A 24,437-nucleotide genomic window follows, 5' to 3' on the forward strand; every position below is an offset into this window, starting at 1 on the left:
TGTATCTTTTAAATCTCTTTGAAATACTTGAAAGGACTTTTAAAAGACATAGAGGTCTTCTGCATTTGGGACTGATACCTTCCTCCTGCAGAATATGTCCTAGCCTGGCTTGCAGATAGTGGGATGTGATTCCTGTGGTTTGCTTCCAAAATAACACCAGTCAAACTATATTAGTTCGAATAAACGCCTTCTCGCCCAATTTTACGGCTTCAATTCTTAAAGTTCTGAAATCAAAAATATGTATTGGAGAGCTTGTGCTTCATTCATTTCCTGTTAAGGATTAGAAAGGGCGTTTATTCTCCTGTCTGCAAGTCAGGTAAGGAATATTCAAGTAAAAGCGCAACCATCAGAGAGAAAACAAGCGGATGTTGGCCGTCATGTTTTAACAATAATAAAATAATTTGTTTTGAAGAAATTTCCACAGACGAAGGATCAAAACCTCCTGCAGGTTTCTATTAAAAAGAATCAAGTCTTGCGTTTATTCGAACAAATATGGTGAGTGAAATTATTTCTTATGGCATTGTGACTCCCAGCATGCATTTTAATATTTCCATTAAAGATAATCTTTTCTATCCCTTTACCTCCAGACCTCATGTCGTTCTGACTGTCGTCTGTTTCTGTTTGCAGAAGCACACAGCGTCACTGAGCTCAGCGGCACCCGACATCTCCGCGGAGCTTTCTCTGACACAGAGGAGTTCCTCGATCACGGCTTGGTATCAGCTAACCGCTGCTCGAGCAGAACTTCGTCAATCAGCTCCTGGACAGAAAACATTAAGCCATCCTTCACAAAGAAACTCAAGTTTCAGTCAGTTTTGGAGGGAGAACCAGTGGAGTTAAAGTGTAAACTCATCGCTTGTCCTGTGCCGACTATTCTTTGGTTTCATAACAATAGATCTATCCCCAAGGAACGCAGACGTAGGATCTGTACTGACAGCAGGATGCACATGCACACCACATGTCTTTTCATTGACAGTATCAGGGAGAAAGACTCCGGCAGTTACAAGGTGATGGCATTAAACTCAGAAGGTTCTGCTGAGTCCACAGCATCACTTTTGGTTTCGCTAAGGGAAGAGCAGTCTGCTAACTACCTTGGCTTTGTTCGGCGCTCTGCCCAAGCCCATGAGAGTGTAGACAACTTGGCAGAGCAGAGGAAGGAGAGGAAGTTTAGAGTTGATCTCAGGTGTGTAGGATCTCCATTTGATAAAATGCCCAAAGTCCACCAGGGTAGATCCCGATCCAAAAGTGCCTTAGTGAGAACTGTATACTTCAGATCTAGTACGGGTTCTTTAGACAAACCATCAGAGAAGGAATCCAAACGTTTAGAGACTGCCTCTGAGCGCGCCCCGTCTCCTCCCCCCATGTTTGACAGGTCTGAGCGTTTTAACGACAGGTTCAGTGATATCTACTGTGACCGGCGCACTGGGGCAAGATTCAGTGATAAGTTCAGCGACAGGTGCAGCGACAGGTACAGTGACAGATTCAGTGACACAGAAAGCCTCCACAACGAGGTCAGAGCAAAGCTTACAACCCTGCAGAAAGCAGTAAAACAAAAGAAAAGGCTTTCTATTTCCACCATGTCCTCCTCTGAGTTTGAGGTCGAGTCAGTCGCCAGTGAGTCGAGCTATGCAGAGTATGTGGAGAAGTTGAGGGTCAAGCCCTCCTCTCTGCCTGACGTCCAGCACCGAACATTGGATCAGGGTGAGAAAAAGTTAACTAGGGAACCTTCTCACCCTCGAAAGAGACATTTGTTTGAGCCTCAATCCAGAACAAGAGCCATTCAGATCATGAAAGGTGAGCTGGTTGACACAACGGTGCATCAGAGAGAAAGAAAGTCTAGTGTCAAATTCACAGAGACACTGGAGGGTAAAAAAGCCAGTGAGTCTCAGGCAGATGAAAATGAACAGCACAAGGTGGAGACTGCAAAGGCAGAGTTTGAGCTGCTCCACAAAATTGAAGAAACCAGGACTTCTGTTCAAGAAGAAGCATCTGTCTTTAGTGAGGAGGTAATATCTGAAGCCCCAGTACCATCCGAAGGAGATGAGTCCTATGAGGAGGAATCCTTAAGGGCTCAGTATGGGAAGAGCTTAGAGGCTGACAGAAAAGAGTGTGAGGACAAGCTTCTTGCTTTGCGGATCAGGAAGTGGCAGCAAGGAAGTTTGATGTCAGAGCAAGAAACATTTCATGAAGAAACTGATGTTCCTCTGCCAGCTGAAATGCAATACATGGAACCGACAGGGCACCCTTACACTAAGAAGGAGGTGGTTGAGAAAATATCAACTGAAAGAACTGAAGCCACAACCACCTCACAAATCTCCCTTCAACACAAATCTCCCATGTTGAAGGCAAGGCCTCTAGAACTTGAAGTGGCACCACCAAAATCACCTAAAAAAGAAGTCAGAGGATTGGAAGTAGATAAATCTGCTTCTTTTGATCCAGTTAAACCAGCAGATAAACCAGAGGAGACTCTGAGGGATCAGTATGAGAAAAGTCTGGAGGCTGAAAGGATGGAGTGCGAGGAGAAACTTCTGGCTCTGCGGATCAGTAAGTGGCAGCAAGGTGTCAGAATGTCAGAAGAAGAGGCCTTTCACCCTGAAACTGATCTGCCTTTACCAGCAGATAATCAGTACATGATGTCTGAGGAGGTAATTTCTTCACAGAAGGGGATGGAGAAAGGAGCACCATTAGATGTAGTTAATTTATCAAATCCAAACCCAAAACCTGTAACAGTGGGAGGTAAAGCAGAACGTGAAGTAACATCTGCACCCTCTCCTAAAGCCAGAATTAAAACCCCAATAGAACAACAGGAAAAAGAGGTTCCAGTCCTGGCACAAAAATCACCTAGAAATAAAGGTGAAGCAAAAAAGGAGGATGTTCAGTCACCTAGAACAAAAGGCAGAACAGAGAAGAAGTTGTTTGAGAAGACAAAAGAAGAACGAGAGCTCCAGCTTTCACGAGAGAACATCTCAGAACTGGAGAGTGAGAAGTTTGTCAGCGAAGAGGAGGCCCTCACTCAGAGAATCATGAGATGGCAACAAGATGTTCTGATGGAACAACAGCAGCCAGTGGAGCTAGAGTCTGACTGGGCAGAGCGTTATCCTCCATTCCAGGCTGAGATTACTCCTGAGGTTGGAAGAATCTTCCCAGAAACTTCTGCTGTGCCAACATTTCAGCAGCCCACTTTGGCCCACAGCAGGAGGATTGCTCCTGGTCAAACAGCTCAGGAGCAGTTGCCAACTACCTCGGCTCCAGCTGGTTTCCAAGATCAGAAATCAGATATTCCTCAGTGGCCGCTAGTTGAGGAAGTGCCAACAGAGGGCCGCGAGACCAGACTGCAGACAGACAGTGAGTACTTTGTAAGCGAGGAAGAAGCAATGGCTAAACGCATCCTGAAATGGCAACAAGATGTTGTTGAGCAAGAGGAAGTGTCTGAGCTGGAGTCAGAGTGGGCTTTAGACAGTCAGTCCAAACAGCCTGGACCTGTGTTAGAGCCCCATCTTCCTCTGATGGATCGTGAACTCCATGGTTTATCACCAAATGCAAGACTTTCAGCTGAACGACAAGCTGCACAAAGTAAACAGTCTTCTGAAACCCAGATTCCTCTCCAAGGTACTACTTCACCTCTTAAGGTGGCTGCACCTTTTGCTAAAGAAAAAGCTCTTCCATCAGGTGATGTGGGTGGAGCATCAGAGAGAATGAGGAGCAGGGAGGAGTATGGTATGACCGCCGATAAATCCAGCCACCAGCATTTCCAGACAGGTGTAAGAGATAAGCGAGGGATAAAAGAGGAGGTAGAAACTGCTGGAGAGAGTAGTGGATGGCGACAACAGAAAGGTTCAGCAGGTACAGAGAAAGATGAAGAAAGTGAAGATTCAGTTAGACTAAGAGTAACTGGAGCGGGAAGTTCTGCACAAGCTGCTATAAAGAAGGAGATTAAACCTCCAGAGTCTCAGAGGGTGAAACAAAGGGATATAGATTCTTCAGGCTCACCCTCTATATTTTTAAAAGAAATATCTTCACTTAAAGTTAAAACTGGTGAGATGACAGAGTTCACTTGCCAGTTTCAGGGTGATCCTCCACCTGTTGTTAGCTGGCTCAAAGATGGCCAGCCAGTGGACCACAACCCAGATTATGACATCATGATCAAATCAAACAACTCTAAGCTCACTGTATTCTATCCAACGACAGATCATGAGGGGACTTATGAGTGTATCATAACCAACAAGCATGGTAAATCAATCTGCAGTGGTACTCTTGAGATTTCGGATAAGAAAGCTTCAAAAAAGGCAGGTGTCACACAGGAAGTGGTAGTTACTGAGGAGCTGGGGGGTCAGGGGAATCTCATAGAGCAGGAGATTCAGACCTACATAGATTCAGGAAAGGCAACGCTGCAAGTTCCCCAAACTGTGGTCCACAAACGTCGCTTGTCAGATGAATCGTTCAAATCCTCACCTGTAGAGATTCGAATTACAGCTGCTACTCCTCTCCCTGAAATGTCTGAGGACAGCAGTGAGGACAGACCTCAAGCTTTGCCAGAGAAAACTCCAGAGGTTGCCAGTGATGATGGAACATCTCAGACTTTGAAGCACAAATTTACCTTCTCCTTTGATGTGGTTGGAGAAGCCCCTTGTGTAGTGACTGAATTGGAGAATGTGACCTGTCCTGAGGGCAGCACTGCAGTATTGGAGTGCCTTATCACTGGTGATCCTGTACCTGAGGCCACGTGGTATTTTAATAATACTTGCCTTGATGCTGCGGCCAATAAATACCAAGCAGAGGTAGATAATAAAATGTACAGACTTTATATTTACAGTTTTAGATGCACAGATGCTGGAATGTACAGATGTCTAGCTAAAAATAAGCTTGGGGAGGTCATGAGCATCTGTCAAGTGTCAGGTCAAATCCGTGATCCTGTGCAGTTTTCAGAGCAAGGAGAAGCTGTGGAGGGAGACGATATCTCTTCCTCTGAAAGAGTAAGCAAGATTCCTGTAAGACTAACTGAGGATTTTAAGAAACCTGCCACTGTGCATATGCCTGCCCTCTCTCGTACAGAGGATAAACCTCTAATTTCACCTCCTCCATCAGATATGGGTGTCAAAGCCCCAAAATCCAGATTTTCTCCTTCCAAAGAACCCCCAATACTGTCAGGCTGTGGTCTTCAGGGTTCTGCTGCTATAATTAAAGTTTCTCAGATCAAACAGGCTTTTGAGTCTGACTCACCAGTTTCTCTAATAACACCCCCTTCACCTGAGGAGCAAAGAAAAGACACCCAGTTTCCTGAAGAGTTTATTCCTGCTGTAGCCATTTCCCTAGACCAACAAGAGGAGGAGGAAGCGCTCAGACTTGACAGGGTGTCTGAGGAACCTGGTATATCAGTAAATCCATATGTTCCTGAAGCAACTGAACCTGTAGTGTCAGATACCTCTGAGGTCACTGGTGTTGAACAAGGAGCAGATGTGAAACAGTTTGTGGAAAAACTGCAGGAGTCTCCACAGCTTGTGAGACCAAGGCCACAGAAACCAGTTTGTGTCCAAGATCCTATACAGACTGGTGATGTCGAAATGATTGGGGATCAGACACAGCAGCCATTTGACAGAACGAGTAGTTTCATTCCTTTCAAGCCTGAGAAGGTCCCGGTAATTAAACGTTCTGTTAAGGCGCCTGTTGAGGAAGGTGTAGCAGCTAAAACAATTTCTGGACATTTAGACACTGAGGGCCAGTTTCTATCTCCAGATGTGGGTTTGGAATCATCTTTTTGTCTTGATGCAGCTGAAGTTGTTGAAGCATTGGTTGAAGGTGGAACTCACATGGATGAGGAGGTCAAAAGGTTAGAAGAGGGATCAGTTTTAGAGGAAATAAATGAGGAGGCTGTAGTTGGTGGTGAGGAGTTGATATCTATCACGGAACCATCTATAGACAGTGGCATTTTTGTCAGTATGCCAGACAAGACTGATGCAACAGAAATATCGGAGAAAGCTCTCACTGGAGAAAAAGATGGACCTGAAATAGCAGCTAAAATTGGTAGAACTGGTGTTCATGTGAATCCTGAACCCCCAAAATTGATCAGAAACCCAAACATAAACACCCAAGTTAAACCACCTGATGTACTAGCTGCTCACCCGGAACAGGAAGGAGATACTCTTGAAGAATCCTTGGCAGCTGAGGGAGGAGCAGCAGCAGCAGCAGGTTCCATACAGGAGGAGGAAGTAACTTTTGGGGCTGTGTACGAGTATTACAACCCTCCAACAGACTGGGGTAGGCCTCTCACCCCCGAGTCTGAGATGTCCATAGAAATTGGTAGCACTATGAGTGAAGAGATAGCAGAGGTACCTGAAAGGTTTTTCACCCCAGGCTCTTCTACCGAGGTGTCTCAACCAATCGCAGAGTCCCTTCACACTCTCAAGTCACCACCATCCTTTCACACTCCAAACTCTGACATACCTAGTGGGTTTATGACACCGGATGAGTTTCCGTTCTCTCCGGTATATCACAAGAGACCCTCAACGGGAGACTCCACTGAGAAGTTTTTCTCACCGGTACATTTCCTCAACTCTCCTGCTGATGAGGGTGGTAAAACCGATCCAAATGGCGTAAGCTTGGATGAAAGCAGATTTCTCTCACAGGGCAAAGGGACATTAGGACCGGCCACCCTTCAAGAGAAAGTGCAGGGAATCCCTCCAGCTTTCCTTAAGCCTCTCATTAAGAAAAGAGTGTTTGAAAACGACTCACTGACATTTTATGCTGAAGTTTTTGGCCTACCTTCCCCTGATGTAAGGTGGTTTTTCAACAAAACCCAGCTGGTGGCAGACGATAGAGTTAGAATGGACAGAGATGCTGATAACATCACGCTAGTGATTCATAACGTCACTAAGGCTGACCAGGGAGAATATATCTGTGAGGCTGTGAATTATGTTGGGGAAGCCAGAAGTGTTGCTCTGGTGGTGGTTGTATCACAGGAGGTGAGGTTCATGCCAGCACCACCTGCTGTCACCCATCAGCATGTGATGGAGTTTGATGTGGAGGAGAACGACTCTTCTCGTTCTCCATCCCCTCAGGAGATTCTGCTAGAGGTAGAACTGGATGAAAATGAGGTAAAGGAGTTTGAGAAGCAGGTTAAGATCATCACCATTCCTGAGTACACAGCAGACAACAAGAGCATGGTCATATCTTTGGATGTGTTACCCAGTATTTATGAGGAGGGTGCTGTGGATTTTGTCACTCAAGAGCATGATGACTTGAAAATAGCATTTGAGGTCACAGAGATGCCTCCAAGGTTTATCAACCCAATCTGTGACATGGAAACCCCAGAGGGTACTACTGTTATGTTTGAGTGCTCTCTGATGGGAATCCCGTCTCCAATTGTGTCCTGGTTTAAAGGAGACAAGAAAATTCCACATAATACAAAGAAATACTTGCACTCCTCTGATGGAGATAACCACTTCCTGAAGATCTGTAAAGTTACTACTCAGGATAGTGGAGTTTATACTTGTAGGGCGATAAACCTCGTTGGGGAGACTCTTTGTCGAGCCTCCCTGGTGGTGATAAGTGCAAAGGCTTTTTCAGGGAAGACCAGAGGTAGGGAGCTGACCGCTGTGTCCTTAGGAAGTGCTAAGATCCAGCCACAGAAGTTTGACCTGATGGTTGGAAACACGTCGTTTGATGGTGAACAGGTGTCTGAAATCGAGCTTGAGTTTGAGTTTGAGCAAGAGCCTGATGAGTCACAGCGGGCAGTGAGGTTGGTGGCCAACACTGACCACCAAACCAGTGAACAAGGACAAAAGTATGTTAGTGTTAATTTTGATGTGTTTGCTGAGCCAGCCAAGGATGAAAAAATTGAATTTAAGGGGAAGTCATCGGATATGTGCAGCTTTCATTTCCAGGTGACCGAAATCCCCCCTAAATGTGTTATCCCACTGACTAACGTAACTGCAGCTGTAGGGACCCCTGTCATTCTCCAGTGTTTGGTCAGCGGCAAACCAAACCCCACAGCTCAGTGGTACAAAGATGGAGAGCTGGTCACTGACAGTAGATGTATAATCCAGGAGAAAAGTGCTGGTCATTTCAATCTGCTCATAACCAACGTGACTCAGAGTGATGCTGGAGAGTATAAGTGTTTAATCCAAAACTCTGCTGGCTGCATAGAAACAACAGCACTGCTGAAGATTTTCTAGATATTAAGGTTGTAAGGTTTGGTCACCTTAAAACCAAAAATTCACCAAGCAAAAGTAACCAAGAGGAAACAGAAGTAACCAAATTCCACACAAAACCTTGGTCAGGATTTCAAACTAGAACTTTCTTGGTTACACTGCTAACTACTGGTTTACCATAACTGGCACTAAAATCAATTAGCTACAAATTCATTTCTTATTTTTCTTTTGAAGTCATGAATTTGTGTGACGATAACTTTTGGTTATGGAATAAACTGAGAACTTCTTTGCTTCACTGCCTTATATGTGGTCTGATTTAAAAGCAAAAGCTGAGACATGTAGCAGAGTGTTGTATTGATGATGAAAACAGTGTTTTAGTGTTTGTCATTGTAAGTCAAAAAGTTGATATTTTATTCTTTATGTAAAACACAAGGCAATATTAGTTTAAGTCTTTGATCGAAAAGTTTTGGTTCATGTTTTCTTTGGTAACTCTTTGAGCTAGACTGATTGAATGTTGAAGTTATGCTGTTTAAATTATTTTTCAAACTACATATGAAGGAAATTTCACTCAAAGTCACGTGTTAACTAAAATTTAGTTTTAGTGGTAGAATGTAGCATGTCTGCAATAACAAGGCAGTAAACATAAAAGAAATACATCTATTTGATAATTTGTTTACTTTAAGTTCCTTGTTCTTACAGTATTTACCGAGATATATACATATGTTTTTGAAATTAAAGACGCAATTCAGAAAATACTGACAGGATTTCATTTGAAAGGACTTAAATTATAAATGCACTGTATTTGTTAAATTATAATTTATTACTCATAAGCTTTACTGTTATCAATCTTTTAGTAGGTCTATTATTCAATAATATTAAAATTAAAGCTTAAGAAACAATCATCTAAAGTAAATTTAAAAACAAATGTTCTGTACTGCTGACTTGAAATTATTTTGTTGGTTAAGTTTGAGTGGCCTTTAATGTGGATTTTTTGGGGGGTCGGGAGGTTGAGTGCTTTCACTGCCTGTGTATGATTTTTTTGTGGAATTATAAATCAAAATAAAAAGGGAAGTGAAAAATAAGTTATTTTAAAAATGGACACTGTGAAACATTTTTTTTTAGAAAACGACGATGTGGATGTTTTGTAAATAAGTGTAATGTTAGGAGTGTACGAGTGTTCAAATTACGAGAGAAAAAACCAGAAAACTGTGGTGTTGTGATGAACATGTGTGGTTTATTTGTACAGATATGTCAGTTTGTCTCAGAGTTTATATAATAAAAGGTTTGATGTAAAGTTTGAGTCTGGTCATGGTTTATGTTTTCATGAATGATTACCACTGTTGTCATGAAGTGTCATATTTTCTCAAACAAAAACTTGATAATGATTCACCAGTTAGGGTTTATGAATTCAAGACAATAACTAAAATGAGTCTCCTAATTAGTCATTTGTATTTGTGCAAGCATATAAATAACGGCATTAAACCATTAAACAGAGTAGGAATAATCCTGACTCTGCTTTTGTACTAGTTGCGTTGATGAGCCTCACTAACATTAGTGAAACATAGTATCTGTCACATAATATTGTTTCACTAATATCATTAGTGAAGCAAAAATTATGATCTTAGCTGTGTAACTGATAAATAAATAAGTAAATGTTAGTTTAGATTAATATTACTCTGGATGTTGAATTGTGAAAAGGAGTCAGGATCCTCTGAGTTTCACAGGCAGCATAAAAATGTTTGAGAAATTTTAACTTTAGAACATTCTAATCACTTGTAAATGTGCAAAAGCTGTTTGCAAAATACAACTAAGGAGGTTAAAGCTGCTGTACCAGCTGTCACATGGTTGTCCTTTTCACACCACTTGAGTTTTTCCATCCTTCAAAACTTGGTGCTAATAAACTGTACACATACATATTGAGCAATTTTTGTAGCTATTGACTGCCTTGATATGTTTTTGTGAGTTAATTAGTAAAATGATAAGGTTTTATTTGTGGACATTGTTTTCAGTGTTGCTCAATATTTCCCGACAGAGCGTTCTAGCACCACCATCACCACTGTGGAAGAACGAGAGGAAACCTTCTACACTGGTGTCCAGTTACCACAGAAATCTAAAACACTTGAACTCAAGCCAGAACCCAAACGTTACTCTTCCACTTTAGAGAAGAAAAAAGAGAAGCCAGTTTTCCTCAGCCAGCTATCCCCAGCAGCCGTAACCTCAGGGGAAACAGCCAGATTTACGGTCAGGGTGTCCGGCTTTCCAAAGCCGATTGTTCAGTGGTCTCGCAATGGTAGGGTGATAAAAAGCTCTTCTGCGTACAGGCTGGTAGAAGAAAAGGAGGAGTACACATTGGTGATCACCAAAGTTACATCTGAGTATGAGGGCGAATATTCCTGCACTGCCACCAACAGGTTTGGGCAGACAACATGCACCACATACCTAGAAGTGAAAAAGCCTGACATCAGCCAAGCAGAGAGGTGGGTGGAGAAAATGTTTAAGGTCACAGGTCAACCACCTACATTTACTGTTCAGATCCAACCTGTTAGATGTTCAGAAGGAGGGGAGGTTTATTTTAATTATAAAACCACAGGAGATCCAGTTCCTGATGTGAAATGGTTGAAAGGGGCTTTCCAAATCCAGCCCAGCAGAAACTGCATCATAGTAACCAACCCAGATGGATCTGGCCTAATCAATATCAAGAGCGTCAAACAGGAAGACAGTGGCCTATACACATGTAAAGCCTCCAACCAGTTTGGTGAGGCTACCTGTAGTGCTGAGCTTGTTGTGTTTAGGGAGTCGGTCTCTGTTTCACACAAAAAGGAGCAGCTAACCATGGTTCAGAAAAAATCCTATAAGGTGTCAGTATCAGAACAGGCGACAGAGTCTCGTCTGTATCAGGTCAGCCTTCCAGGCCAGGACAAGACCCGGTCAGATCAAATGGTTTATACCATTGGTACTGAAGACAGGAAGATCATTCCTAGTGAGCAGGTGGCCTCGCTTGGGGAGGCTGACATCTCTGCTGCAACCATCCATCGTGAGACACTGACCCAACAGGCAGCTGTGCTTCAGACTCATGAGATAGAGGAGAGGGTTTCTGTGGTTCCCACTCACCCGCCTCAGGCATCAGCTGTTCCTGGGAAGCAGCTTCACATGGCAGCATTTACATCCTCTGTAGAAGAGAGTCAGGGTCTCACAGAGCAGCACTGTGACCGCATTCAGAGTCCTGAGGTCATTGAACTGCAGCTGGCAAGAGAAAAACAATCAAAATTAATGTCTGCCATGGCAGAGGAGCTCATCCCACTTTCAACTGTCAGCACAGAGCTTCTGCATGACAAGCAGCCTGCTAACATCAAACCCACCTCTGAACCCAAACACTTGGTCAGCGGGCATCAGGTGGAGTCTCAACTTTCTATTGTAAGAGAGCAATCTGAGGATATCCCTGGACAACAGCAAGAGAAGAGCTACAGGGTGAAGGAAGGTATTAAAATTTTATATTCAGCTCAGTCTACAGAGAAACAAGTAATGGAAGAAGGCCACACAACTGAACTATCAACAGCAGAATCTGCTGTCAAATCCACCATTAAGAAAGAACAGCGTCAGCCCATTTTAGCCTCAATCAGTGAGTCCAAACAAACTCTTTCTAAGGAGACCGGGTTCTCGATCCAGATGCCTGCTGAAGCAGCAGCTCAGCTTTCTAAAGACAGAATAATGAAGGCAGCTTTAAATGCTGAAGAAAGGCAAATACTGCAGGCTGAGTCGGCTAAAGAACTGCCATGTCTGGATAGGGCAGTGACTATTCAGTCACATGTAGAAAGTGGGAAGGTACTGCACCTGCAGGTCATCACAGACCAAGACCTCCTTTCATCTGAAAAGAGTTTCAGTTCTGAAAAACCAGCACCTGAGCAGGCAGATACCAGGAAGAGTCCCACTCTGTTGCACACTGTAAGTCAGGATCAGCAAAAAACTGTTTTTTGTGAAGACATATCAGAGTTTGAAACTAAAGCCAGCTCGATAGCCATTCAACCCCAAAATGAGGCTCAGACTGTGCTGCATCTCCAGTCAATAATGCCTGTAGAGGTACTGCCTAAAGAGGGTGTTTTCACAGATGAAAAGCCTGATGAACAGGTAGCAACACAGAAGCACGAAAAATCAAGGAGCCATGCAGCTGTCTCAGAAGAAAGACGAGAACTCACAGCAGATTACCATTCAGAGCTAGATTTGTCAGTGACCGGGGTTCAGTCTAACATTCGAACTGAGCCCAAGCCTCAGAAAATCCTCCAGGTTTCCTACCAGCCCATGCAGCTGCCAAAGGAAACCCCCATTGCTGTTGATCTCAAGCACCAGAAAGCTTTAGTTCAGAAAGAAGATCGCTGGAATGTGATGCATGTCACCAGTGTAGCAGACAGTCAGGTCTTAGAAGAGGGTCACACAGAAACTCTGTCAGGTGTGGACAAGTTTAAGTGTCTAACAACCATAGAGCCTAAAATGCCCACTGAACCAGTCCAGATTGAAGAGAAGGAGATCTCCACTGAGAGCAGCATCTCTCTGGAGGCAGCAGAACAGGACTTTGCTGTTCAGATCCAGGAGGGTCAGTCCGTTAGGCAGTCGATAGTGATGGATGAGAAGCGAGTGTTAACAGGGGAGCTTTCTCAAGAGATCTCCAAGTCTGAATCGACTAAAGTTATAGTCAGCACACAACCAAAACTGTCCCTTATGGCATCAGAATCTAAAGACAGCACTGCTCTCCCCAAAGAGATGATGTTTGTGATTCAAATCCCTAAACCTTCCAGTCTAAATATACGGCATCAGCTCAGAGAGGCACTGCAGTCTGCTGTTGCCAGTGACCAGCCAGTCCTACTGGCTGATGTTGTTGGAAAGTTACAGGCTTTGGAAGTGCAGGAGGTCAAAGTTCAGCGAGAACCCAAGCGCTCTATGTTTACATATCTGATCACAACAACAGGTGCCCCCATTGAGATCACACTAGCTTTTGAAGGTGAATACCCGCAAAAGGCTGATCTCAGGACTGAACTACAGGCAGCGTTCCACTCTATTGTGTACCAGGAGGCTCATGTTCTTACCTCAGAGCAACCAGGCACAATGCAGCTAGACAAACCCCAGAGGGCTCATGTCTCCTCAGCCAGGTCAGAGCAAATGCTTTCTACAGTGGTAGAGTCTGTGCGTGTGGCAGAGAGTACAGTAGATTTCACAGCTGCAAAATCTCAGGCTGCTGCACTTAAGATCGAGTCTGATGTCACAGTTGAATGCGCTGCAGAAGGGGGGCAGGTTGTAATTCAAGAATCCAAGACAGAGAAGGTGGAAAAGTCCATTTCATCTAAGACCAAGATAACCACAGAGACTCAGGTGGCCTTTGAACAGTCGGTTCAGGTATCAAGAAAAGAAATTAGGTCTGTAATGGTAGAAAGTGAAGAAAAAGAAGTGGGAACAGCTTTTGTCACTACTGCTCTGCCTCTTGCCACCATCCCCACTGAGCAAACACTAGATGTAAGCATCCAGCAGAAGCACAGGGAAGAGATCTTCAAAGAGGAAGTCACATTATCCAGACCAGAGCAGAGAGAATACCCTGAAATAGTTACCTCCCTACTGGACTTAGCTACTGAAGAAGATGGTGAAGTCACTTTTATTACAACCATTAAATTTGCAACAAAAGTAAGCTGGTTTTTCAATGGCCAATTGGTGAAATCTGGCAAAGAGTTCAAGTGTTTCAAAGACCATGACACATACTCACTGGTTATCAACAAAGTTGTCAAGGAGAGACATCAAGGAGAATATGTTTGTGAGGCTGAGAATGAAGCCGGCAGGACAACAACATCTTCAAGACTCACTGTGGTCCCAAGAGGTTTGCTAACAGGATAAATATATGTAACATTCATTCACCCATCCATTTTCTATGAGCAACTAATAATTCACATGAATTTCTTCATTCCAAGCGTCTCTCATTTAAGTACTTTGTATTTATCACTTTGGTTTTATATCCATTTCATAGCTCAGCATGAGCACTGTTAGGGTTCCGCATGGGTACTAACTCGCTGTGTTTTATTTGTTCCACATCATTTCTTGATCTTTATGTCCTAAAGACCAGGGCCATCACAGCCATGCAAAGACCACCTTGTGGTCCTGTGGTTTATTACCATCTTTCAGTATTGATTCTCATGGTCACTGGTCTTTGGGACACTTCACAGCCTTTTTAGGATCACCGTGGCATGCAAGAATCAACAGGTTGGTCTGTCACTGTCCTTTTAGGTCCATTCTTGCTACATTGCCAGTCTTTCTGCATGTTTGAGGGCTTAAACTTGGCATTGCATCATTTTCACAAAGATTTTCCTCTTTTCAGCTGGAACCCTAGCCTCATGAGAACCTTCAATGAAAACATGGGGCTAATGTTCCTGCTCTTTTTCTCCTCCACAGTCACTGCTGAATTGTCTTCCACCATTGCTGTACATTCCACCTTTCATGCTCCTGATGCTCCTGTCAGTTTTTTTACTTACATCAAAAGCTGTGGATGTCATAGCTAACATCTATGCTTCACTGTATCTGTGTGTGCCTCAGTGCCACCTGTTTTCAGGCAGAAAATCAACCCTGTAGAGATCAACGTTGGAGGCCATGCAAAGTTCGACTGCGAGACTGAGGATGCGCCGAACGTGACCTTCAAATGGTACAAATCTAACATTGAAATCAAACAGAGTGAGAAGTACCGGATCATCAGCCGCCACACAGGGTCTTCACTGGAGCTCCTGAATCCTGTGAAGACTGACAGCGGTGAATACACCTGCAAGGCTTCAAACCAGCACGGCTTTGATAGCTGCACTGCCTCGCTCATCGTGACTGGTAAGATCCCAGTGGGAACTTTTTAAATTTTCTATGCATGTATGTGTTGGAGACAGAGAGAGAGAATTATATTCATGTTATGTGTTAATGTGACTCATTATGGTTTGGAAGGCGCTGTTTGATTCTGACCCCGCATGTTTATACAGAGGTTTAAAATGTCCTCAATGTTGAATCCACATCCCTCACTAAGTTGGAAAGTTTGGTTTGTTTCTGATGTTTTTTTGCTACTCATTAAATGCTGTGTATGTCCTACCTGCTTTCCATAGAGATGTATCCACCAGTGTTTGTTTCAAAACCAGAGCCAATGACCTTATTTGTGGGCAAACAAGCTGTTCTCCAGTGCTCACTCACTGGATCTTCACCAATGGAGGTTGTCTGGCACAAGGACAACATAGCCATCACATCTGAAGGGAATTATGTCATAAAAAGTGAAAAGAACAAGTATTCTCTTCACATTAAAAGTCTTGAGTTGACTGATCAGGGAGTATACCTGTGCAAGGCCTCCAACAGTGTTGGCACTGCTACTTTTACCACAGAGCTTACAGTTATAAGAAAGCCCAGCTTTGTTAGGACCTTTGAACCAACGTCAGCTGCTGTCAATGACCCACTAAAACTGGAGTGCCAGGTGGATGAGGACACTGGGGTGACCGTCACCTGGACCAGGGATGGCAAAAAAGTCCACCTGAGCATGGACTGTAAGATATCCTTTGAGGATAAGGTGGCAGTTCTTGAGATTCCCAAGTCCAAGCTCAAGGACTCTGGGAAATATGTTTGCACAGCCACAAATGAGGCTGGGAGCTCATCCTGTGAGGCTGTGGTAACAGTTCAAGGTAAGAACCTGCAGGTGATCACTGCTGGTAAAAACATTTGGTGGTCTATCCGAACTGCAAGCTGTGGCTAATGTGTTGCAGTGTTGTCCCTTGTTTTGGTTTTTGTTTTTGTTTTTTGCTGATGTTCTTCTGTGTCTGTTTTGACAATGTCTTTAAGTCTGTGTCTCCAAACACTCTTTCAGAACCCCCTGCTTTTGTCAGGAAAATGGAGCCTAAGTTTACCTGGAAGCAGGGTGCAGCTGCACGTTTACAATGTAGCGTTAAAGGATCATCTGAACTTCACATCCACTGGTTCTGGAATGACAGAGAGCTTAGTGATGGAGAGAAATATAAAATCACCTTTAAGAACGGAGTTGCATCTGTGGAAATAGTGAATCTCCTGGTGACAGACAGTGGAAGTTACATATGTGAGGTGTCGAATAATGCTGGTAGTGAGAGCTGCAGTACTGTGGTTGCTGTTAAAGGTTTGTTTTGAGAAAGACTTACATGATTCTCAGTGTTCCGTTCAGAAAATATTAGTTTTAACCCCACACACTTTAATCTTTTGACATTCAGAGCCTCCATCCATTAGAAAAGATCTACAGACCGTAGAAGCTGTGAAAGGTGCAGCAGCTCAGCTGGAGTGTGAGATTGCAGGAACGGCTCCTTTTGAAATCAGCTGGTTAAAAAATAAGAAGCCCATCACAGCTGATCAGAAATATAAAATCATCTCCCAAGACTCTCTGTCAAGGCTAGAGATCCAGACCTTTGAAAGCGCAGACATTGGAGATTATCAGTGTGTCGTTTCCAATGATGTGGGGAAGGTAACCACCAAGGCCTCAGCTAAACTGAAAGGTTGGTAAACCCGTTACAGGCTGAGGATTATTGCTGCACCTGAAAGTCAGATTTTAATGTGTTACGTGTTTTTGTAGAGCCACCATCTTTCTCAAAGAGAGTTGAAAGTGTTACAGCCGTGTTGGGAAATGCAGTGAAACTACAAGGAACCATAAAGGGCTCAGCTCCCATCACTGTTAAATGGATGAAAGACTCTGAAATACTCAGAGATGATGATCCAAATATCAAGATGGTTTTTGAGAACAATGTTGCAAGCCTTTGTATAACAGCAGTGGCCATCAACCATGGTGGAAAGTACTCATGCCAAGCAGAAAACGAGGCTGGGCAGCAAAAATGTGAAGCCACTCTGACTGTGCAAGGTCAGGGAAAATCTTTGATGCAGATGTCATTGTACACAGGTCCAAAGCTCTTTCTCTTAATAACCACCTAATCTGTCTTACACCAGAACCTGCTAGAATTGTAGAACCTGTGGAGTCCATTAGTGTGACTGCAGGAGACTCGGCCACGTTGGAGTGTACAATCTCTGGAAGCCCAGAGCTGAAAGTAAAGTGGTTCAAAGATGGGAAGGAGATGATAAGTGGGCGGAAATACAAGATGACGTTGAAGGACCACGTAGCCACCATGAAAATTTTGACAGCAGAGAAAGGAGACACTTCGGAGTACAAGATGGAAGTGTCCAATAAAGTCGGGAAAGACCAGTGCACATGCTCAGTCACTGTCTTAGGTTAGCTTGCTATTCTACAAATTATGTACAATATATGGGTCCTCCATAATGTTTGGGACATTGATCCATTTTTCTGTAAATTTACACTCTGATTGTCAGTGTGAAACAAATCAGACATGAGCATTTAATATTGTTTCTGAGGCTTTCTCCACACCAACTTGGATATTTTCCAAACAGTCTCACTCTTGGAACATGATGCCACATAAACAATTGGATTTTTTTTACACATATTCTCATTTTCTCCTGAATCTTTTTCCATTGAACTTCAACTGTGATCTGAAGAAGTTGCTCCTCCTGGGTTGTCTTGGAGTTCATGTATCTTTGTGTCTTGTTGATGAGAAACTGTATGACAGATCAGGAGAGGGATAGACAGATAAAAGTCTCTTCTGCAAGATGAGACTTGCAGAAGATCAGTAATGCAGGCACCTCTCCAGTCGGTTAGCTCTCTACCCTTGCACTTTCCTTTGTGAGGAGACACAAAACGCTGGAGAGACTATGTATCCCTTCTGCCCTGAGAACATCTTGGGATCCCCCAAAATGGGCTGGAGAGCTTCTCTGAAGAAAGGGAGGGCCTTTATTATTTTCTTCCTGGTCCCAAGTCCCATGACCCAATTTTAGATAAATGCATTAATGGCAACTGTCTGTGGACAGTAGTCTCTGACAGCTGCCTTTTGCAGACTGATCCTCAAATGTTCACTTACATTACCATAGTGATGATTCTTACGACAGCAGTGAAGATTTTCCTTTGCGATTCATGAGGCCACCATGTCAGATCTTCTTCTTAATGAGATTCTGCACATTTGATTGTGCTTTTGAGTTTGATAATTGCTTGACTAAAAAGCAATGACACATAGCCGAGCAATTACAAGTATCTGGAAAACCAATTGTCCAAAACAGCCTGACTGTGATTAAAAAGTTATACTTTCTACTTGGGGGATCTGGAATTTGCACTCTAAGCATGTCTGAAATGTTAGATTAAGAATTTCATACAGCAAATAAGAGTGGGGAAGCTTAGAAAAATAAATACCAAACATTATGAAGGACTCTGTGTACCTGGGTATTAGAAAGCAACAATTTTTACCTCTCAAAAGTTATTGCTTTTGAGATGTAAATTGCAAAGTGCTGAACCAGTGGTGATTACTGCAACATTTTGATGACTTGTTCTTCATCAGGCCAACATTAGTCAATATAAATTAAACTCTTTGTCCATTTGCCTTGGATTGGTTTCCCATGGCAGATGTACAAGGAAGTTGGTTTTGATGACTGTGTGATCTGAAAGTAAGTCAATATGAATACTTTAAACTTAAGAGACAGTGCCCAGCATATAATTTTCTCTTGGGTTTAGTTGAACAACTCTTTACAGAAGCAACACAAGAGCGTTTATAAATGAGGTGCTTTCTTTTCAACTACCAGATCGGATAATGCCTCCAACTTTCACCAAGTCCCTGAAAAGAGTCGACGGCAACATTGGTAATGATGTGTCCATGGACTGCAGGGTGTCTGGGTCCCAACCCATGACCATTGTTTGGTTTAAAGATGACCAGGAAATAGAGTTGGGAGCCAAATTTCAATCGGAGTTCAAAGATAGCTCTGCCACACTGAGAGTCAGTCGGCTGGAAAAGGCAGACTCTGGAGTTTACAAATGCAATGCCACCAACTCGGCTGGCTTTAAAGAAACCAGTGGCACGCTCTACGTCAAAGGTTATGAGTCTTTGTCTTATTTTCCCTTTCTTTCTCTTGTGTGACGTTTGAAGAATTTTATGTTAACATGACAAGACTATTTGTTTTTTGTTGATGGCCTTCAGAGCCCCCAGTGTTCACAGAGAAACCAGAAAACCAGGATGTTATACCAGGAACCAAAGTCTCTTTCAGGGCAGCCTTCACTGGAACTGCTCCTTTGGCTGTTAAATGGTTCAAAGAGGAAAAAGAGATTGTAACTGGAGGCATTTATTTTATAAAAAAAGATGCTTCTTCCAGCACCCTGGACCTTCACTTGGTGAAGCCCAGTGATTCCTCTAAATACACCTGCCAAGTGTCCAACGATGCTGGAAAAGTGGATTGCGCCACAGTCCTTTTTGTGAAAGGTTCTTGTCCTCATTATAACTGTGTCCTTAAAACCCTGACATTGAAGTGACACTAACAAGCCTGGTATCTTCTAATGAATGTTAACCTCTTCTCCCAGAACCTCCTGTGTTTGTACGAAAGCTTGATGCGACCAAGCTCGTCACAAGTGGCATCTCCGCCAGGTTGGAGTGCAAAGTGTCAGGCAGTCCGGTCATCAGTTTCAAATGGTTTAAGGATGAGATGGAGATCAGCGCCAGTCCTAAATATACAATCAGTGTGTCTGATGTAGAAGCAACTCTTGAAATATTGAACTGCTCAACTGGGGACAGTGGCGATTATGTCTGTGTTGCGTCAAGTGAAGCAGGCAGTGATCGGTGCAGCAGTACAGTTACTGTCAAAGGTTGGTTCATCTACAGGAAGGTCTCCTGAATTCCTTTGGTTAATTGCAATTTTAGTAAAGATAGTTTGATTTATTTAACTTTCAGTCAAAGATTACTGTAAACTTTGTATTATACTTATTCAGTCCAGTCTTCTGCTCACTGACCAACATCATTACTGTCTTCTAGAACCACCGGTGTTTGTACGTAGCTTGGAGGCCAAAGATGTTGTGAAAGGTTCTGAGATGATGTTGGAGGGCCAAGTCTCTGGCTCTGCTCCATTCACTGTGTCATTTTACAAAAACTCCAAGGCAGTCAGAAATGACAAAAGACATAAAATCACAGTGAAAGAAGATCTGGTGGCTCTGCAAGTGCAGGTGGTCGAGGCTGGAGATGTTGGCTTGTACCAGTGCACTGTTGAGAATGAAGTGGGGATGTCAACCTGTGAATGTCAAGTTACACTCAAAGGTTGGTTAGATGCATCTATATTTTGTCCAAAACTTTAATCTTTAGTCAGAGACTTTCAAGCTTGATATGTGTGACATCTTGAGATGCTCATAATGTTCATATACCATCTTTGACTTGTAGAACCACCGTCTTTTGTAAAAAAGCTTGAAAATGTCAGTTCATTGGTGGGCAGTGATATTTCTCTCCAATGCACACTGAAGGGCTCTGAGCCCATTACTGTGACCTGGCTAAAGGACAACCATGAGCTCAAGGAAGCTGAAAATGTTAATATTTCATATGAGAACAAGACTGCCCTGCTGCACATAAATGGATTGCACAATAAACATGGAGGAAAATACTCCTGCCAGGCACAGAATCAGGCTGGTAGCCAGACATGCTCTGCTGTTCTGACAGTCAAAGGTTGGTTAAACCTTTTAATTTTGGTTTGTGCTCTCATTTTGCAGTTATAATCTTAAAGTCATTCATATTTGAATACAATAACAAGCAAGAGGTTTCCCTGAAACAGCCAATGTCTTCACATTTAACCTAAAGTTGCAATGTGTAGCAATAACTCATTTCAGATGTTTTTATAGAGCAACAATCCATTTCAAACTTCATGTCAAGGCAATTTGCAAGACAAACAGTCCAATTTATATCCAGATCTATATAATTCATATTCTTTTTAACTTGGTCACTAGATGCCAGTATTTGTTACACAGTTCTCCTTTAGGTAATTGCCCTAACAGCTATAGATCAGATTTCTAAAAACCATCTCAACATACAACATGTTAGCATATAGCATTGGTTTCAACCATCAACCACTGTTTATTGGAAAAAATAGACACAACCTGCTAGGTTAGATAAGTCCAAGTGTTTGGTAGAAGGGAACAGATTGGGACTGGACTGATATGAATGACTCTGCAAGTAAACAAGAACCAGATGCTTTTCTTGAAATGTTAATTTTCTCTTTAAAATACATTCTTCTTCATGTATCAGAACCAGCTAAGATCACAGAAGAGGCTAAGTCCATCAGTGTGACTCAAGGGGATCCGGCCACACTCGAGGTCAGGTTCTCTGGGACAAAACCACTGAAGGCCAAATGGCTTAGGGCTGGCAAGGAGCTGACCTCAGGCCAGAGATTTAAAGTACAGACCAAAGACACCAGCTCTGTGCTCAAGATTCTCAAAACTGAGAAAACTGACAGTGGTGAATTCACCTTTGAGATTTCTAATGATGTCGGACAAAGTTCTTGCGAGGCCACGCTCACCGTTCTTGGTCAGTGCTTAATGTGCATGGGTAACGTTAAAGTAAACTTTGCTTGTTTTCATCCAAATTTATAACTTGTAACACTTGTTTTTATGTTATTCATGTCAGATCAAGTAATTCCTCCATCCTTTACGAGAAAACTGAAGCAAACAGAAGGTATTAAAGGATCATTTGCTCATCTGGAATGCCTTGTGTCAGGCTCTCTGCCGATTACTGTCCAGTGGTATAAAGATGAGAAGGATATTCAGGCTGATGATAGACATAAATGTACATTCTTTGAGAATGTTGCTTGCCTGGAAATCTCTGATCTTCACCTTAGAGATGGTGGAAGTTATACATGCATCGCCAAAAACAAAGCAGGAACGGTCCAGTGCTCAGGCATCTTGTTTGTAAAAGGTCTGAAATGGTTGATTTGTCTAGTTTTATTCCAGCAGAAAAGAAAAAAATGTTAACTGAAAGGATTTTTGGCTTCTCTTCACAAGCAGTGGTTTGCTTCTCTCTTTCAGAACCACCATTCATTCTTGAAAAGCCTGAATCCATGAATGTTTTACCTGGATCAAAGGTCCAGTTTAACGTACTGCTCTCTGGCACACCACCACTGAACATCAAATGGTTTAAAAACAAGAAAGAGATTTTATCAAGTGCTGATTGCTCTGTGGTTAAAGACAACACATCCAGCTCGCTGGAGCTTTTCTTTGCCAAGAGCTCAGATTCTGGAGACTATGTGTGTGAAATTCAGAATGATGTGGGATCCACTTCCTGCCAAGCAACACTTTTCGTCAAAGGTTCTAACTATAACTATATATGAATCTAATCCAGATGCACATTTTAATTTGTTTACAGATTGTAATTTTTTTTTTTATTGTAGTTGCTTGTTCCGAATAGTCATGCTTTACTCACTAAGTTTAGACCAATGGTTCTCAATATTTTTATAACAAGTATCAACTAAGTAAATATTGACAAACTTGTTGTTAGTAGTTATGGTCACTAAGCACATCAATTTGATTGCTGATGTCTATTTAAATAACAGTTACTACATTCATGTTTACCTCACAATTGATTAAAACCAACATTTCTTCTGAATGTTTTTAATCCAGTCCAAATCCCACAAATCATGCACATACCACAGTTTGAGAATCATGGGTCTAAACCATTTGAAAGTAGTGCAAGAGAAAATTCTCATAATATCTCACATTTTAAGCCCCAGCTGTACTCATCATGATAGTTTCTACAGATTATTTATACCACAGCTCATTTGGCTTTTTATTTTACTTCTCAGAGCCTCCTAAGTTCACTCGGACACCGGATCGTGTGTCCGTAGTGCGTCCCGGGCAAAGCAAAGTGTTTGAGTGCCAGGTGACCGGCACACCTGAAATAGACATCTATTGGTTCAAGGAGGGCTCTGAGATCAGCGCCAGTGATCACTTCAAGATGGCCTTTGTAAACTCTGTGGCTACTCTGGAGGTTTGCGGGGCTGAAACTAAAGATGGTGGCCTTTATTACTGTGAGGCTCGTAATGAGGCTGGCAGTGAGAGCTGCAGCATGGAGCTCAAAGTGAAAGGTTTGTTGGGCTGGAGCTTTGAGAATCCGAACACTAGGAAATTATCCTTAAAGTTAAATTGGCAGAAAGTTTTTCATGCTCTGTTCCTTAATGAGAACTAAGCATATTTAGTGGATATCTTTTTGAAGCTAAATGACCTAATGGACCTAACTCACTATAATTATGTGGTTAAACACGTATAGCATCAAATATTTACTAGAGAATTACCTCTTGAGGTAAAGTTATGACAGTTTTTCTTCTTTCGTCTCAGAACCGCCAATTTTTATTAAAGAACTGTCTCCAGCTGATGTTGTGAAGGGCTCAACAACATCTTTTGAGTGCCAGATTGCCGGAACAGGTCCATTTGAGATAACCTGGCACAAAGATGGAAAAGAGATCAAGCCCAGTGCAAAACATGGCTTTTCCCAGATGAATGACACTTTGACCCTAGAGATCCACAGATGTGATGGTGTAGATGTGGGTGAATATCAGTGTACTGTAGCTAATGAGGTTGGAAGCTGCACTTGTAAGACAACTCTAAGCCTCAAAGGTTGGTTTCTTTAGATTTAAAAGTCCCCTATTTTTAGTTTTTGAAGTGAAAACCGCTAACTTCACATTATTTTTTTCAATAGAACCTCCAGCCTTTACCAGGAGGATTGAGGACAGTGTTATTGTCCTCGGTAAACTGGCACAGTTTCAGTGTGTTGTTGTAGGTTCTCCAACCCTTTCTGTTCAATGGCAAAAAGATGAGAGCTGGATTTTGGAGGATCCAAGGATTGAGAGAACTTTTGAAAACAATATGGCGACTCTCAGGATTTCTGCCTGTGAAGCATCTCATGCAGGTAGATACAGCTGCCAGGTGATAAACGAGGCTGGGCAGGATAAGTGCTTCGCCACTCTCACAGTTCAAGGTAATTTGCTGAACCAACAATCCTTACTCCATACGTTTAACACTTACAAAGCCATTTCATTATGTACACCTTGCTAGCACCGGGTTGGACCCTTTATTCTCAGAAATATCCTAAGTTTTCATCCCATTTATTCAACAAGGTGCCTGAAATATTCCTCAGAGATTTTGGTCCATATTGACATGTCATAATGATGTTGCTTAAGGTTGGTTGGCAGCACATTCGTGATACAAATTTTCTAGCTCACCACATCCTATGTGTCCTTTATAGATCATTGGAGTACAGTAACTCACTGGCATGTTTAAGAATCCAGTTTAAGATTGTTTGTGCTTTATGATGCTCCAATCAGAAAGGAGTCAAGGCATTCTCCGGCTTTGGCATTTAAACCATACCAAACAGGGACTTAAAGGGCCAAAGTGTGCCACAAAAATACCTGCCATACCTATACAATTCCACC

At 42.6% G+C, this 24,437-nt stretch overlaps 1 protein-coding gene across 1 annotated transcript in view; it reads left to right on the top strand.

Moving 5' to 3' along the window:
- Positions 1-24,437, top strand: part of ttn.2 (titin, tandem duplicate 2) — a 219,604-nt gene that overhangs the window by 37,127 nt on the left and 158,040 nt on the right. The window contains exons 41-57 of the mRNA XM_028024223.1: positions 14,712-14,990; positions 15,257-15,820; positions 16,003-16,284; positions 16,376-16,654; positions 16,732-17,013; positions 17,100-17,378; positions 18,792-19,079; positions 19,184-19,462; positions 19,561-19,842; positions 20,009-20,287; positions 20,408-20,686; positions 21,263-21,541; positions 21,641-21,928; positions 22,039-22,317; positions 22,812-23,093; positions 23,344-23,622; positions 23,705-23,983. Of these exons, the coding sequence (XP_027880024.1) occupies positions 14,712-14,990; positions 15,257-15,820; positions 16,003-16,284; positions 16,376-16,654; positions 16,732-17,013; positions 17,100-17,378; positions 18,792-19,079; positions 19,184-19,462; positions 19,561-19,842; positions 20,009-20,287; positions 20,408-20,686; positions 21,263-21,541; positions 21,641-21,928; positions 22,039-22,317; positions 22,812-23,093; positions 23,344-23,622; positions 23,705-23,983 (5,058 nt within the window). The remainder of the gene's footprint in view (positions 1-14,711; positions 14,991-15,256; positions 15,821-16,002; positions 16,285-16,375; positions 16,655-16,731; positions 17,014-17,099; positions 17,379-18,791; positions 19,080-19,183; positions 19,463-19,560; positions 19,843-20,008; positions 20,288-20,407; positions 20,687-21,262; positions 21,542-21,640; positions 21,929-22,038; positions 22,318-22,811; positions 23,094-23,343; positions 23,623-23,704; positions 23,984-24,437) is intronic.

This window comes from Xiphophorus couchianus, chromosome 7 (assembly GCF_001444195.1).
Source record: "Xiphophorus couchianus chromosome 7, X_couchianus-1.0, whole genome shotgun sequence".
Taxonomy (NCBI): domain Eukaryota; kingdom Metazoa; phylum Chordata; class Actinopteri; order Cyprinodontiformes; family Poeciliidae; genus Xiphophorus; species Xiphophorus couchianus.